This window comes from Anarhichas minor, unplaced genomic scaffold (genome assembly GCF_050575085.1).
Source record: "Anarhichas minor isolate MPS153535 unplaced genomic scaffold, ASM5057508v1 ptg000042l, whole genome shotgun sequence".
In the NCBI taxonomy this organism is placed as follows: Eukaryota; Metazoa; Chordata; class Actinopteri; order Perciformes; family Anarhichadidae; genus Anarhichas; species Anarhichas minor.
The window spans coordinates 485,306-499,014 of NW_027466488.1; the positions used below are offsets into that span (position 1 = coordinate 485,306).

Here is a 13,709-nt window from a genome sequence, read left to right on the forward strand (position 1 = left end):
TATTAGGTTAAGTAAGACTCTCGTACTGATTTTGATTAATCTGTACTTTCCTAAACTCTTTGCATTGCACAAACCCTTCATACGGTTGCATATGACTGTTAATCTATAAATTGAATCTATTAACTTGCATACATATTTACTCTGTAGTTATCTCTGTTATATATGTTTTAGTTAAGACAAATCTTTCAACAATGCACCGGTGCAACTAGACTTTTGACAGTTATGGTAAGTATATGACAATGGCTTTACTCCTGCACTACACTGCTGAGATGTGACGGATTAAAATTGCTAAAATCAAAATGCTCATCTGCAGAGATACCGAGTCATCACATGTAGCTAACATTAGACAGACGGGTTTTTTTTTTTTAACCTTATATGAAAGTGTAACCAAACAGTCATCACAAGTCATCACAAGTCATTATTATGCCATTATTATGCCACTCAAATCTCTACACAAGCTCACTTACATGTTAAGGACTTTTACTCACACAGAAGCCGGTGATAAGAAAACAAAATTCATCATATAGTGCCCAAAAAAGACACACTACTCTGAATGCAGAGAGATACAATACAATCTATATCAACAGAGGGTCTAGTTTCTGTTCACCACGCTGTGGAGTGACATATCTATACACTGTAATGGCTGGCTTGTAGGACGTTGTACTGTCACAGTTAAGTTAATAAATAAGGAGTCGGCACTCTGATGGGCAGCTCCTATGTAACCCTACTGGCGTCAGTGTGGTCAGGAGGCCTCGGCTGATGGGATAAAAATGTTCACATTTACACACAATTGCACTCTGAATGAATATATCTATTATCAATATGCATAATAATACATTTACAGACCAATCTGATATGTGATACACCTCTATTGATCCAATATCTTTGAATTTTGTACACACTTTAGCAATTTTTAAATTCAGTTGATACTTTTTTGGGATTTTTTTGGGATTTTTGAATGTGTGCGATCGATACAACAACGGATTGTAGTTTTTCTTGTTACTCATCTGTTGATATTTTTTTGACTAAATTGATGCACACTCAGGAAAGTAAGTCTACTCATGTGTCGGTGAATGTGTGTTTGGGTCTAGGAGTATCCCTCATCCTTCCTGTATCCGTAGCCTCCCGCCTGCGCTTCTTCCTGGACGTACTCCTCTGTCTTCTCCCAGCCTGAGGCCCAGCCTCCGTTCACCTGCGTGGTTGCACCGTACGATTTAGCCGGACCTCCAAAGGCCCCGTAACTTTGAGTGATGTCGCCCGTCTCTTCTGCCAGCTCATCCTCGTCTATGAAGCCACACTTCTCCTCGCTGGTCAGTTCTGGGTCGGCCCACGGCTGTTTTTCTCCCGACGCAAAGATCCCGTAGAAGATCACACCCCCATAATGCACCATGGAGGCGATCAGGAACACAGACTGCCACTCCTCTCGAGTCTGAAGAGGGAAGCAAACCCCAAAACATTTTTTATGTACATCTTATTATGAAAATAACTAAAGCCAACAACGAAAAGATCTCACTTACAAGTATTGTCTGTGTGCAAGAGACATTGTTGTCTAATATTAAAAACACATTGTTCCTTACCACCAACATAGTATCCACCACCCTGCTGCTGCAAGTTCTCACTAGCTCTCAAACGTGTGTTAATTTGCAGCTGAAATAGTCCTCAACAAAAGTATAATTTAATTATTTTTGAGAAATGTGTGTTTTCTGAATCTGTAATATTTCCATTTAATAAGCTGGTGCAGTCATGAATAAAACATTAAGTCTTGGGTTTCAATACATGACCCCATGTGAGCATCATGTAATGTACATATACATACTTTCATATATTTACTGTCCAGGTACCACTAATCAAGGATTATTAGAGGAGCGAGTAAAACATCTGTCCTATTAATTGAATCATAATGTTTTCTGTGTACTATCAGTATACCATGTCGCAAAATCATTACGTCTGCATTTGATAGCAATTATGTCTTATCTTATGAAGACATGTTTTAAATAGAATCTCTACAGTGTTAATTTCATTACAACTGTGTTTTACTATATCGGCATTCATAATCTGTTTATACTTCAGCCAGCTTTTATGGAAGCTTCACAGGAAGAGTTATACCTGTTGAGGAATACATTAATAAACATTTATACGTGCTTACAGCTGCGTTATAGTTTGTTACAGACAATTCAATAATTACTGTATTTACTGCTATGAAATGCTAAATAGGGGGACTTTAAGTGTTGCTGACTTATCTAGGTCTTTAAGACCTTTAAGACTTATTGCACACATATAATGAGTGGATGTTTATTAGTGCCATTTTTGGTGCCTATAAATGAAGAAGCTCTTACCTTGTTCTTTGTCATAGTACCAACAATTATTGGGCACACCATCCCAGACAGGGTACCCACACCATTAGAGATTCCCATTAGGATACTGGCGTAGCGCGGTGCGATGTCCAGGTGATTGACATTAAAGCCTGATGCAGCAAAAAAAAAAGCAACACATTCAATTTTAATATTGTTGATACATTTTACCTTTTTTTTCAATTACGACAAGGCCAGACAACCAGATTAAAATGCCAAATTTAGGCAAACCACTGTGACAGTATGTATCAAAACAGAAGCTGGGCACAGTTTTAGATGAAAGTAGCCCAAATGGTGCCCATCTTGTTGCAGAAATAGGCAGTAACTCGCCACACATTCTCCTCCTCCCCCACAGTGACTGGCTGAATGAGTAAGTGTCCTCGCGATCTGCCTCACACTGCCTGCCTGGCAAATCCCCCGAGACAGCTAGCTAGCACTGAATTATTAAACACTCCAGGAGAGAGCTCGAGAACAACCGGCAAGAAACTGATTTTGCACACAGTCACAGACCTGCGCATCAACATGAAAAGATCTGTTGAATAAGTGGCTGAAGAATGTTGAAAAGGTTAATTTTGCCCGTCAGTTAAAATGTGTTACAAATAATATCTGTAATCTGATGTCTTGGGGAGGTCTGTAGCTACGCAGCTTGTATTGATGAAGCTCAGTGCTGGTGTTGTTGGTGTGTTTAAAAGAGAACCCTCAATTCTACTGCATCTGCAACATCATATTGTCAAATAACAGCAAACATACCGATGCTTGGGATGGTAACAAAATAGTTTTGTATTTCAAATACATTTCAACAATATTTGTCATACTGTTTTATAATCCCTACACTCATACTTCAGCTGCATGTCAAAGAGTCTGGAAAGGACCAACTATCTTATCATCGAAGTAACTCTAGTTTAGGTATAATGTTCCACACTTACATGCTCTCAGTTGGCTAACCCTAACCCCTTCAAATGTGACTTCCAGCCTCATTGGCCCTTCTTTTGTGAAAGCTACACACATTAGACCCAGTAAAACATCACACACTTTTTATATGTAGTATGTCATACACGAAATTCTACCTAAATTACATTCTGATTGAGCAGAAAGTGTGTTTTACTTGTACTAACCCGATATAGCAAATCCACTGAAGCCCACTGCCAGTACCAGGAAGGAGATGGCCATCCCTTTGCTGTGGGAAAATCCCACCACCAGCAGCAATGTGGCCTCCATGCCAAATCCTAACAGAGATAGACAGCAGGTCACACACACACACACACACACACACACACGCACGCACACACAGAAACACACAAAGCCCACGGGCTGTTGGGCATGGTGGTGCCAATTGAATTAATCATGATACATGGTCTGCACTCAATTACCCAAGGGTAGATGTAAAAATCAATGCACAGTCACAATCAGCGAGTCAACTAAGTATTGAACAGAAAAAATATAAACACAACCATCTCTCTGGCAGTGAAGAGCAACAAAAATAAGAGCAGTATGGATCTAACACCGTTAGGTAACACCCTGTATCTGAGCAGAGAGAGGTGTGGAAAATGATATTTCATCCTCAGTTCAGACTTCTCACCTCCACAGTTCATGATTTTCCTGACAGTGGTAGTCGTTAGGATGTTCCTGCTGCGTAGGTAGTCGGCCAGCTGGCCGCCGATGGGCACGATGATGGTCATCACCAAATGTGGCAGCGCGGACAGCATGCCAACCTACAACCACAAGCAGAAAATCAACCAATTCAGGCAACATGACACATTCATGATGTCTTTTTGAGGAAATACAACATAGTTTAGTTTCATCACCGACAGGGACATTCACCACACATGTCCACCACACATGACTGAATATGGACCCAAATAATCATGGCTCATGAGCTTTTTTTTAATTTAAAAACAAAACATTGTTTTTTTACTTCTGTAAATCGTGGCAAATAGCATAGTGTTGCCATGAACACTACTTTTTTATTTCATTGTCTGAATTGTGAGGGCACTATAGTGAATACATTTCACATGTTTTGGACAAAGGGGGAGATTACAGGTTGTTAATGACTAAATAAACTATAACTAGAGATGTTTTCCCCCAAACTTTAACTTTGATTGTTGCTTTTTTTTATCATGAATATGTATTGTTATGATGTGAAATTAAGTTTTTAGGGGCTTTAAGAGATCATGTAACCTGATGTTACATTGATTGTATGTTTCAATATGAATCACTTGTTCTACGGCTACTTATTTATTTATGCTATTGCAGGTGGCCCGTATCATTTTACCTGTAAAAATCAGCAGCATCAAATGATTTGTGATAGCAGTTACTTACTATCTTTTTATCCTTTATGAACCAAAGCTGCCTTGTTATGTAATGTGTCAGTTCATGACATAGGACCACAGGCCACCAGTTGCTGACATTGATTTTGATAATGAATCATTCCAAGAGCAAAGTGTCACATGCTCAGCTCTAAAACGTTTGGCACTAGTGTTGAGCGATTATTTCCAGTGCATTTTAATCTATCATTTATCGATCACTCAATACATGCTCCACGTTTGTCACCATGTCCACTGACTTGTATTGTAAGCTCACCTTGCTTATCTCAAAGCCAAAGACTTCCTCAAAGTATGCAGGCTGGCTGATCAGCAGCAGGTAAAACGTCCAGCTCCTGCAGAAGTTGGCCACAATGATTGCATAGACGGGCATAGAGGTGAAGAACTTCTTCCAGGGGGTCTTGAATTTCTGCAATAGATGATCAAAAAGGATTGCATTTTACATAAATGCGTTTGATAGCGTCTCCCTGATAAAAGACAAAAGGTGATGAAAAGGGCTGATGGAATTGAAGTATAGTACTTCTAGTACCCTGTACAACAAAAAGGGTTGAGAACAAAGAGGGCTGGGTGGATTAAATGATATTCATTGTCCAGATTGTTACCTCGGCAGCACCCGATAGGTTGACGCTCTCTCCAATGCTCTCCTCTATGTAGCAGCGTTCCTCATGAGTGATGGTAGGATGTTCACCAGGGCTCTCATAAGACACAAGGACCCAGAACACATACCAAAAGATGCCGAAGCATCCTGCACATGACAGATAGAAAACGTGTCAGAACTTTAGATCATTACAGACAAAGTACTGTAGCCAATTTTGACCTCAGCTGTAGGTACACACACAGAGTAGTTGGCAGTCTGATCTTTCCACAACGCCTGAGAGAAGAAAACCCAGACAGGAGCGCTAACTGTATCCAGTCCAGTGAGAAACATGGAGCGGGGGGGGGGGGTTATATATTGACACACCAAAACATTGGGGGGAGGAAATCAATACGCAGTCTGCCTGGATAAATCCATTTGACTTTCACTGAGTGTCAAACTCTCAAGGTTTTAACCAGCCTGACAACACACGCCTTTCCACATATACACATATTTATATTTACTTTATTGTATTAATGAATGAATTTGACATCTCATATTTACTCGTGCAACGATACACACATATCACATGCATCATCGATCCATCTTACCATAGACATAGAACACAGAGGACCAGCCTGAATACTGAACCAGGATCCCAGCCAGAGGCATCGCTATCACAGCACCAGCATAAGAGCCTGACAGACGGCGAGACAAGGGAGTCAAGTCAGACTTCTTCACCACTACGGTAATAACACATCATTATTTATTAATGCCAATAGGAGAAACTGAGAAATGAGTGTTTACCACAGAATGAGAGGGTGGCCAGTCGACTCCTCTCCAGCGGAGGAGCCCACTTACTCCAGATGCCATGACATGCCGGGTAGGTCACTCCCTAAACACACCACACAGAGACAGTCTGTGTTCATTCATGGTAAGAAACAGCAGAATGGAACTCCATGTTCTTCAGCTTATCATGTCAGCACTTCTGATACACACATTTTGTTTTTATGTATTTAATGATAGTGGTCAATGCTTAATGTCGGCCATTTTTGGCATTTGGTGAAAATAAATATACGGGTTTGTACAATAAACAAATAACAGGACTTAGTAAGCATTCATTTTTGATTGAGCCAATGAGGTAAATAGCCTTATATAAATAGAAACACAACCATTTCACCCATCATTTTCAAACATTATCAAGGCATTGTTGTGCTTCACAGAAATTGTATTTCTGGATTATTGAGTTTAGGAATTACTATCAGTCTAAGAGGCAAAATCCTTTTACATATGAACATGAATCAACAGATTCTGATATAATAACTAAAACGAATTAACATTTCCACCCTTGTAAATAACAAATTGCTACAGAGGACCTGATGAGCTGTTCATGGAGCGAAGCAGCCCTGCAGCTATTAAATGTTCATCAGACACTAATCTGAACAAACTGTGCTGACGTGAAATGCAATCTGCACTTTCTTAGGAGAGCAGTGCAGTGCGCTATAATACTACATTTGTTTTTATTTATTCCCCACAAAACTGTTCAAACCTATAGCCTTCAATAAAGATGTGCTGTAACATGCTTTATGATGCTAGGCTACTGGTGAGATAATTATCCACCATTAAGCATTTGATACTATTTGTCTAAAAACATTGAAATTATATTATAAACTCTCATCCAGACATTCCACTGTCCTAAAATATGATCCCATTTCTACAAATGATGACCCCCAACAACATCATTTTTACTTTACGTCTGTCATATTTGTGTATGTAACAACTCTAGTATCAGCTTTCTGTGTTTTGCGATATAACCGATACATTGTATGAACATCAACTACACAGCAGGCAGATATCTGGGTGTCATATTTCACTATACGAGGACTGATGTATTTCTGCCTATCAGCCTTTTCATTTGCATCTCCCAGGACTTTGCTGTTGTGTTTCCCAGATACAAAGTGTGACAGCAAAATAGGAAGCTGGACTATCCCACAAACACTCGGCTGTAGAGTACTGGATCAATACAGCTCTCACGTTTCCTCAGGTTGAATATCCAGTGTTACAGTCTTTCCTTTGCTTTCTCCTGGAGTACCCTTTGTGTACTGTATTATTGCAAATCAGCTATTGATAGCCACATTAACAGAAACTCCATCACACATGTGTAACCTTTATGTTCTATTATTAGTGAGAATGTTTTCAAGACTGATTTTTACTTGTGAATCTATCCACAATTTTTTATTACAGGGCAGAAATATTAAAAATGTTGTAATACACTTGCTAACAAGCTCTTACCTCCACCAGCCCTTGTAATATCCTGACAAAGATGACACACCCATAGTGGACTCGGGCAGCCGAGGGAATGAACATGTTGAAGATCGAGGTTAGCACAATGGCTGCACCAAATACCCTGAAAATTGTAAGATGTATTTTAAATGTAGCATTTCATATGTATCATAATGATTTCAACTGAACTGAATGAATGGCATTGCCATGTTAGCTCTGTGGTGACATGGAGCAAAGCATTGACATATCACATGATGAAATATGCCTTTATGTTAAGGAAGCTATTAGCACATTATTTATAATAGATAGCCATGGCAAATGATCAACTTATATATTCTACATGAAAGGTCATTAAAAGTCTCTTTGTCTTTATGTCGTTGTGGACACAGAAATATCTGTCGCATGTCAAAACCTCTGTAGTGTAAAGCCTAATCATTTATTACGAATCGACGTTCGTTTGTTGTGTCCTCGGTTCGGATTGGCACGCGCTCCTCTGACATCAGAAAAATAAATATTTCAAGGAGCAACGCCCCGTTAACAGTCGCGTAACAGATGCGCACGTGTCGCCTAGCAACCATTTTCAATTCGGTATAGGCCTACGGTTTCAAGAAAAGTGTTTTTCATAAAGAATGGCATTTCATTTTTTTTTTACGACGTATAATGACTCTTAATTCTCTGACAAGATGAGGCTGTCTGTGGTTATTATAAAAGCAGGGAGGGCCAGGCCATCCATAAACACAGAGCTATTTCTCATTTCTGTCACGTTCTACCACCCCTCTCACCTGCACGCGGGGGGCAAATCCTAATCCGGTTGAGACTACTGTTGGGCACGAGACCAATTGATTCGATTACATCCTCGTGTCAATCAACAGGACAAGGAACAGACCAGGGTGCAGGGAAATAAAAATGTAATACAAAAACGAGCGATATAGGCCACATTAATATGAAGTTATAGCAGGTAGATTTGTTAGACATACTGGCCCCTTTTTCAGAATTAGTGTCTGTCAATATTAGGCTATTGTTTGCCTTTAAATTTATAGACCTAAACGTTCATAATTATAGCGTGCTCAATATTTAGGCATCTAAGCAGAACCATTTTGCCTTCATGGTGGTTTTACCAAATGGCAAGATTGTGCATATCAACATTCAATTGCTAAAAACGTGCATCTTCGTATTAATGTTGTAGCATATAGTGTTTGTAATAAATATGATGACGCATCGGCAGTGCTCATGTGAATTAAAGCCTTTGGCGACAAGACAGGGTCTGGTCTCCATTCCCTGAGAGAGCGACGGATTACACCCGGCTCCCCCCAGGGAGCTCATTAACAGGTGGCAGAAAGCCCTGACACCGGGAGCTGCAGGCCTGCCAGCCCGGTGCCTCCCTGCAGCTCCGCATCACTTCAGAGCAGCTGACTGTCTGGCTGCTGCCTTTATGTGGTGAGACTCCGCCTGTGAATTCTTTAACCAATTCATAATTCAGGCAAGACGCCATTTTTTTTCCCGTGTCTGGCCTTGGCTGTCTTTTTTATTATCTGGATGTATTCCAGTCCCCATGTGTTCATTTTCGTTCCCTCCTTATTTTAGAAATAACAGACAATAAAAAAAATGAGAGTGAGACGAAGAGAGAGTCCGACCAACTGTTCGGTCATTTTGATTAATTGGCAAGAAATGGTAATAAAAAAATATATAACCTGAAAAATGACTGTCACTGTGTTGTATTATTGGTATATCCCCAGGAGGACTGTCCTACCTGTTTGCTGCCAGCCTGGAGCATATGTATCCTCCCGGGATTTGTGTAACGATGTAGCCCCAGAAAAATGATCCGTGAATCAGTCCCACCGTCTCTGGATCCCAGTTGAACTTGGCTTTCTGGGAGATAATATGGAAAAACAAAACCAGTGAAAAAACAACAACATTGACGTTGCATTTTGTTGAATGACCTCTGTTGAACATATTTAGGGTCGAAACAAACGAAAAACGTTTATTCTCGGAATGGATTGATCGCAAGACAGGCCTGTTTATTAAAGGCCTGCACCGGGTTATTTCAATCAGATGAAATTGACCTGTGCACCAAAATCATGCGTGCGTCCTGCACTTTAAAGAAAAACAATTGACAATCTGCGCGGAAGTAAAGAGTTGTGTGTGAGATGTAGGACGACAATTCGGTTATTATTTGGCCTAAAAGCCAAAAATACAAAATATTATTCAATTATACCTAAATATCTATAGACTGTTGTGAATTCTGTTATTGAGACATATTTTTGTAGATGTATAGCTTATGTGTATTTTTACTCATTTGCCTTTTATGCAAATAAATGCTGTCGAGAAACTGTGTGTTTAGAATAACGTCAACTGATGTTCCATGATTTCCATACAGGATACATTTGCTACTTTTAAAATTGCATCACATAGCCTGTTTCCCAATATGTATTATGCATATACTGTATATGTCAACTATGCTATAAACACAAGTTGACATTATAAAACACGGGCAGCATCTTTATGGCGAATTAACGATTGGGGCATGCATTCAAATATCTGAAGCCTTTAAAAAGGTTTTCTATATACCCACAAATACCCACTTAAATTGTGTACAAACTCATCAGCCAATGAATATTGGGGGCTATTTAAGTGATTTTATTGCTGAATAGGCCTGTAGGCCCTACATATACCGTATATCATGTGTGGAGGAATTAATTTTTCTTTTCCTGTCCTTTCTTTTCTTGAATACGAGTCAGGTGTCTTGTGTCTCGAGGCATGCGGTCTACGTTGCCTGTGCGTCAGGAGCGCTCGCTGCCGTTGCCACACCTCTGTGATGATGATCTTGCCGTTCTCGTGGATGGTGCTGTTGTTGACCATGCCCACAATGGCCACGCCCAGGTTACACCGGATACCGAAGGAGATGCAGAAGCCCAGGCCGCTCATGATGGCGATGATGTAGCGGCGGGGCAGACCGAAGCAGCTGCAGTCGCATAGCGGGGGTTTCTTCTCCACGGCCTCCCGGGGCCGCCCATCCTCTGTCAGCTCGATCACCTCCCCGGTTTTCTGTTTCCTCTCTATCACCCTGCAACAGCCAGGTGAGGACAGTTGTCAGTGTCCCCTGATCGTATATGATGCACCCCGTACAAAAATGTATCCTGTAATGGGAAACATTTCTGAGGAGGCCCGTTTCTATTTCCACTTGTGAGAATACTTGATAATAGTATAGTTGGGTGCTTTGTGTGCCTATCTGAGAGAGTTTTTTGTCATGTCAGGGAAGAAAATTCAGGGGGCAGTTCTTCCAGCATCAACATGATAAAAGCAGCTGTACGGATGGAGAGGCCTCCATATTGTAGTTAATTCTGTCACACTATAAGGAGCGTCAAATCTGTGAGCTTTAAATCAGAGGACAAAGACACGAACAACGAATTAAAATCAAAAACATGTCTTCTGTATTTGCACATAGGAAAATATAACGAATGGAAAAAAGAGACTTGGCCTGCAGAGCTGAGACCAGGCGAACATGTCCCTGACTGTACCGCATTGCAGCAGCCCACTCACTTTCACACTCATTAGCATTCACGGGACCGAGCAGCAGCTCCAGCCTCCAGACACACACGTCTGTGGGCATTCCTCAAAGTCCTTCTTTTTTTTCTCTCCGTGAAAGTCACATTTATCGGCCACACGTTTTCTGTCCAAAAATCAGGACGCAAAACGATAAAAACCCAAACATTTAAATGCGTGTGTCTGCAAAGGGATAAAAAGTAACAGAAGTAATTAATGAAAAGGAATCGAATGAAATGCAAATCGATGTAGGCTGGGACTTGCAGTGAAATTAAAGGCCTTGGAAAAACATAGAGGAACTGAGCTTTTCTGAAAGGTGATTGAAACCATAATTCTGCAGCACATCAATTTATTTGCATGCAGTTTTACTGTATTTCTACCTTAGATTGTAAAGAATTAGGATAAATGAATAAGCCAGCTATGCAGAAACGAGCAAGATAAGAAACCCCATTTATCCAGTCGGTTGAAATGGCCAAAGTGGTGTTTCTTTTGTTTTTAAATTTGAAACACATGCTGCAGGTTTATCATTATGCATGCGTCACTGGTTTTAAAAGATGATAAGAAATGCATTATAAATTATGAATGAATCCCCCAAAATTCGCGCGTCGCCTGCACGTTCCGCTAATGAGATACACGTACAGGCCCGTGCATCAGGACGAACTGACTGCGTGCACGCTCTCGTTCAGTGGCTTCTAAGTACACCCAAACCCCCTGCCATCAGCGCACGCACACACACACAAGCACACACACCCACACACACACAAACACACATTTGATTGCAGAATTTTCCTCTCACTTTTAGAGGCGTGACTAGAGATCCCTGCAAGTTGTAAAACTATTTTGGGTGCCCTGCACACCTACACACCCTGACTCGTGTCTGGATAAAAACAAGCATGCAAATAATCACATTTTAACGCGAGGAAATTGGCGCGCACCAATCCAGATGAAACAAAACAAAGCCTGTCCTTACCTGTACATATGACCCAGGGTCTTCCCCGCAAATTCTTTCACCCCCGCCGCCGCTCTCGTCTTTACTGACTCCATATCCAGTTTCTATGTATAGGCCTATTTCTCACTATTATTTTACTGCTTAATCGTCATGTTACGGCGCAGGATGGCCGACTGCTGCGGCTACAAGGAAAACAACAAACCAAGTTGTGATAAATCTGAGTCCAGGGAGGCGACTATCCAAAAGACGAGTCTAATTTTCACAATGAAAGCGCTAAAGCGAGTAAAGAGGAGGAATCAAACGACCTGTGCGCCTTCATCCACCACCACACCGCCTCCTGCCTGGCGTACAGTAGTCACGCCAAGTGCCATCACGACGGAAAACGAAAAAGAGTGAAATTGTTAGCCAGCGTCGTGGATCTGTTATGGATTTGTCCGGAATAAAAAAGAGAGAGAGAGAGAGAGAGAGAGTGAATGAACGGAAAAATAAAAGATCTGAAAGTTTAAAAAGCAGAAGTGGGTGTTTGGAGTAGCTTCAATAAATCAAAGAGGGAGTGAGACTGTATCGTGTCTCCTGTGGAGCGCGCAGGTTCATCTGACGTCGTGTTCAGCACCGAGGTCAGCGCCAGCAGCTCCGTGTCCAACATCTGGCCAGTTGCTCAGCACAAATTAAGGCCAGAATCAAGATATAACATTATGATGCATATATATTGATATGTATGAGTCTGTTTTATATCAGTCATTTCATAAAACAACGGAGGAGAAGAGGAGGAAATGTTTCCATAGTTCAATCGTTCGCTTCATGTCGCAGCCTAAATTATGTGACATTTAATAGGCTACAACTTTAGATATTTAGATTATACATGTTTATTTGGCGTTTTTATGCTTAAATGTATATGTATGTATATTTATATTAAAAAAACAAGGATAGTCCACCCCATTTATGAAAGCTGCAGCTCTCCTGGGGGCGGTGCTATGGAAACCAAATGAGCAGGAGTGGATTTCCCCCCCAACAAGCTCCTCTGCTCATCGTAGGAATCCATCAATCATGTAAGCCTATTTTCATGCCCCCGACAACCACATCTTCCCACCGAAACATGCACACAACTTTGGAAGCATTTTTTCTTATATATACATTTAATGAGATTTCAAGGATATGTCATCTGATAGTTATCCTTCTGCAGACCAAATTACTACTAATGCTACTACTACTAATAATAATAATAATAATAATAATGATTACAATCATACACATTATAATACAAACTATAACAATAAATAATGATAATAATAAATAAATAATAATTCTAAGATCTTAGATGTGCGATTAGAGGACAAAAGAGAAAGGAGAAAAGCGATCAGTGTCTTTCTTGTCATTTGTTGGTATTGGACACCATCTGGTGGTCATACGTGACACTGCATCTTGCTCTAATATTGGCACATTATGTCCTTTGCTAAATCATAATTTATATATTATTATTTTGTTTTTTATAAAGTCACTCTCCATGCAAAACTATGTTTTGGTTATTGTTGCTTCTCTTGGATGTTTGAGCCTCACTGTGCATAATGACGTGTGTGAAGCAGAGTTTGACTGGAAGTTTGTTTTCATGTTCACCTGCTGAAGGGAGGAAGTTTGTGTGTGCTCATCTTAAATCTCAGTTTAACACTTGTAATTATGAGGTATCAAAA

General features: G+C 40.5%; 1 protein-coding gene across 1 annotated transcript; it reads right to left on the minus strand.

Annotated features, from left to right (window-relative positions):
• Positions 1–954: 954 nt before the first annotated feature.
• slc17a6b (solute carrier family 17 member 6b) lies at positions 955–12,116 on the minus strand. The gene is made up of 12 exons (XM_076110123.1): positions 12,043–12,116; positions 10,338–10,593; positions 9,280–9,398; positions 7,539–7,653; positions 6,054–6,141; positions 5,858–5,944; positions 5,275–5,417; positions 4,932–5,081; positions 3,931–4,063; positions 3,467–3,577; positions 2,337–2,464; positions 955–1,429 (listed from the first exon to the last, which is right to left on the minus strand). Exons 1-12 carry the CDS (start codon positions 12,114–12,116, stop codon positions 1,088–1,090), a joined length of 1,746 nt encoding a protein of 581 aa, XP_075966238.1. The 3' UTR covers positions 955–1,087.
• Between the last annotated feature and the right edge of the window lie 1,593 nt (positions 12,117–13,709).

What these genes read in the sequence shown, in the direction of transcription:
- slc17a6b (XM_076110123.1), bottom strand. Translation starts at nt 12,116, where the DNA reads ATGGAGTCAGTAAAGACGAGAGCGGCGGCGGGGGTGAAAGAATTTGCG. An exon ending in GGCCACCCTCTCATTCTGTG is followed by an intron (nt 5,945 to 6,053) that starts GTAAACACTCAT and finishes GCCGTCTGTCAG; the next exon opens with GCTCTTATGCTGGTGCTGTG. An exon ending in GTACTATGACAAAGAACAAG is followed by an intron (nt 1,430 to 2,336) that starts GTAAGAGCTTCT and finishes TTCCCTCTTCAG; the next exon opens with ACTCGAGAGGAGTGGCAGTC.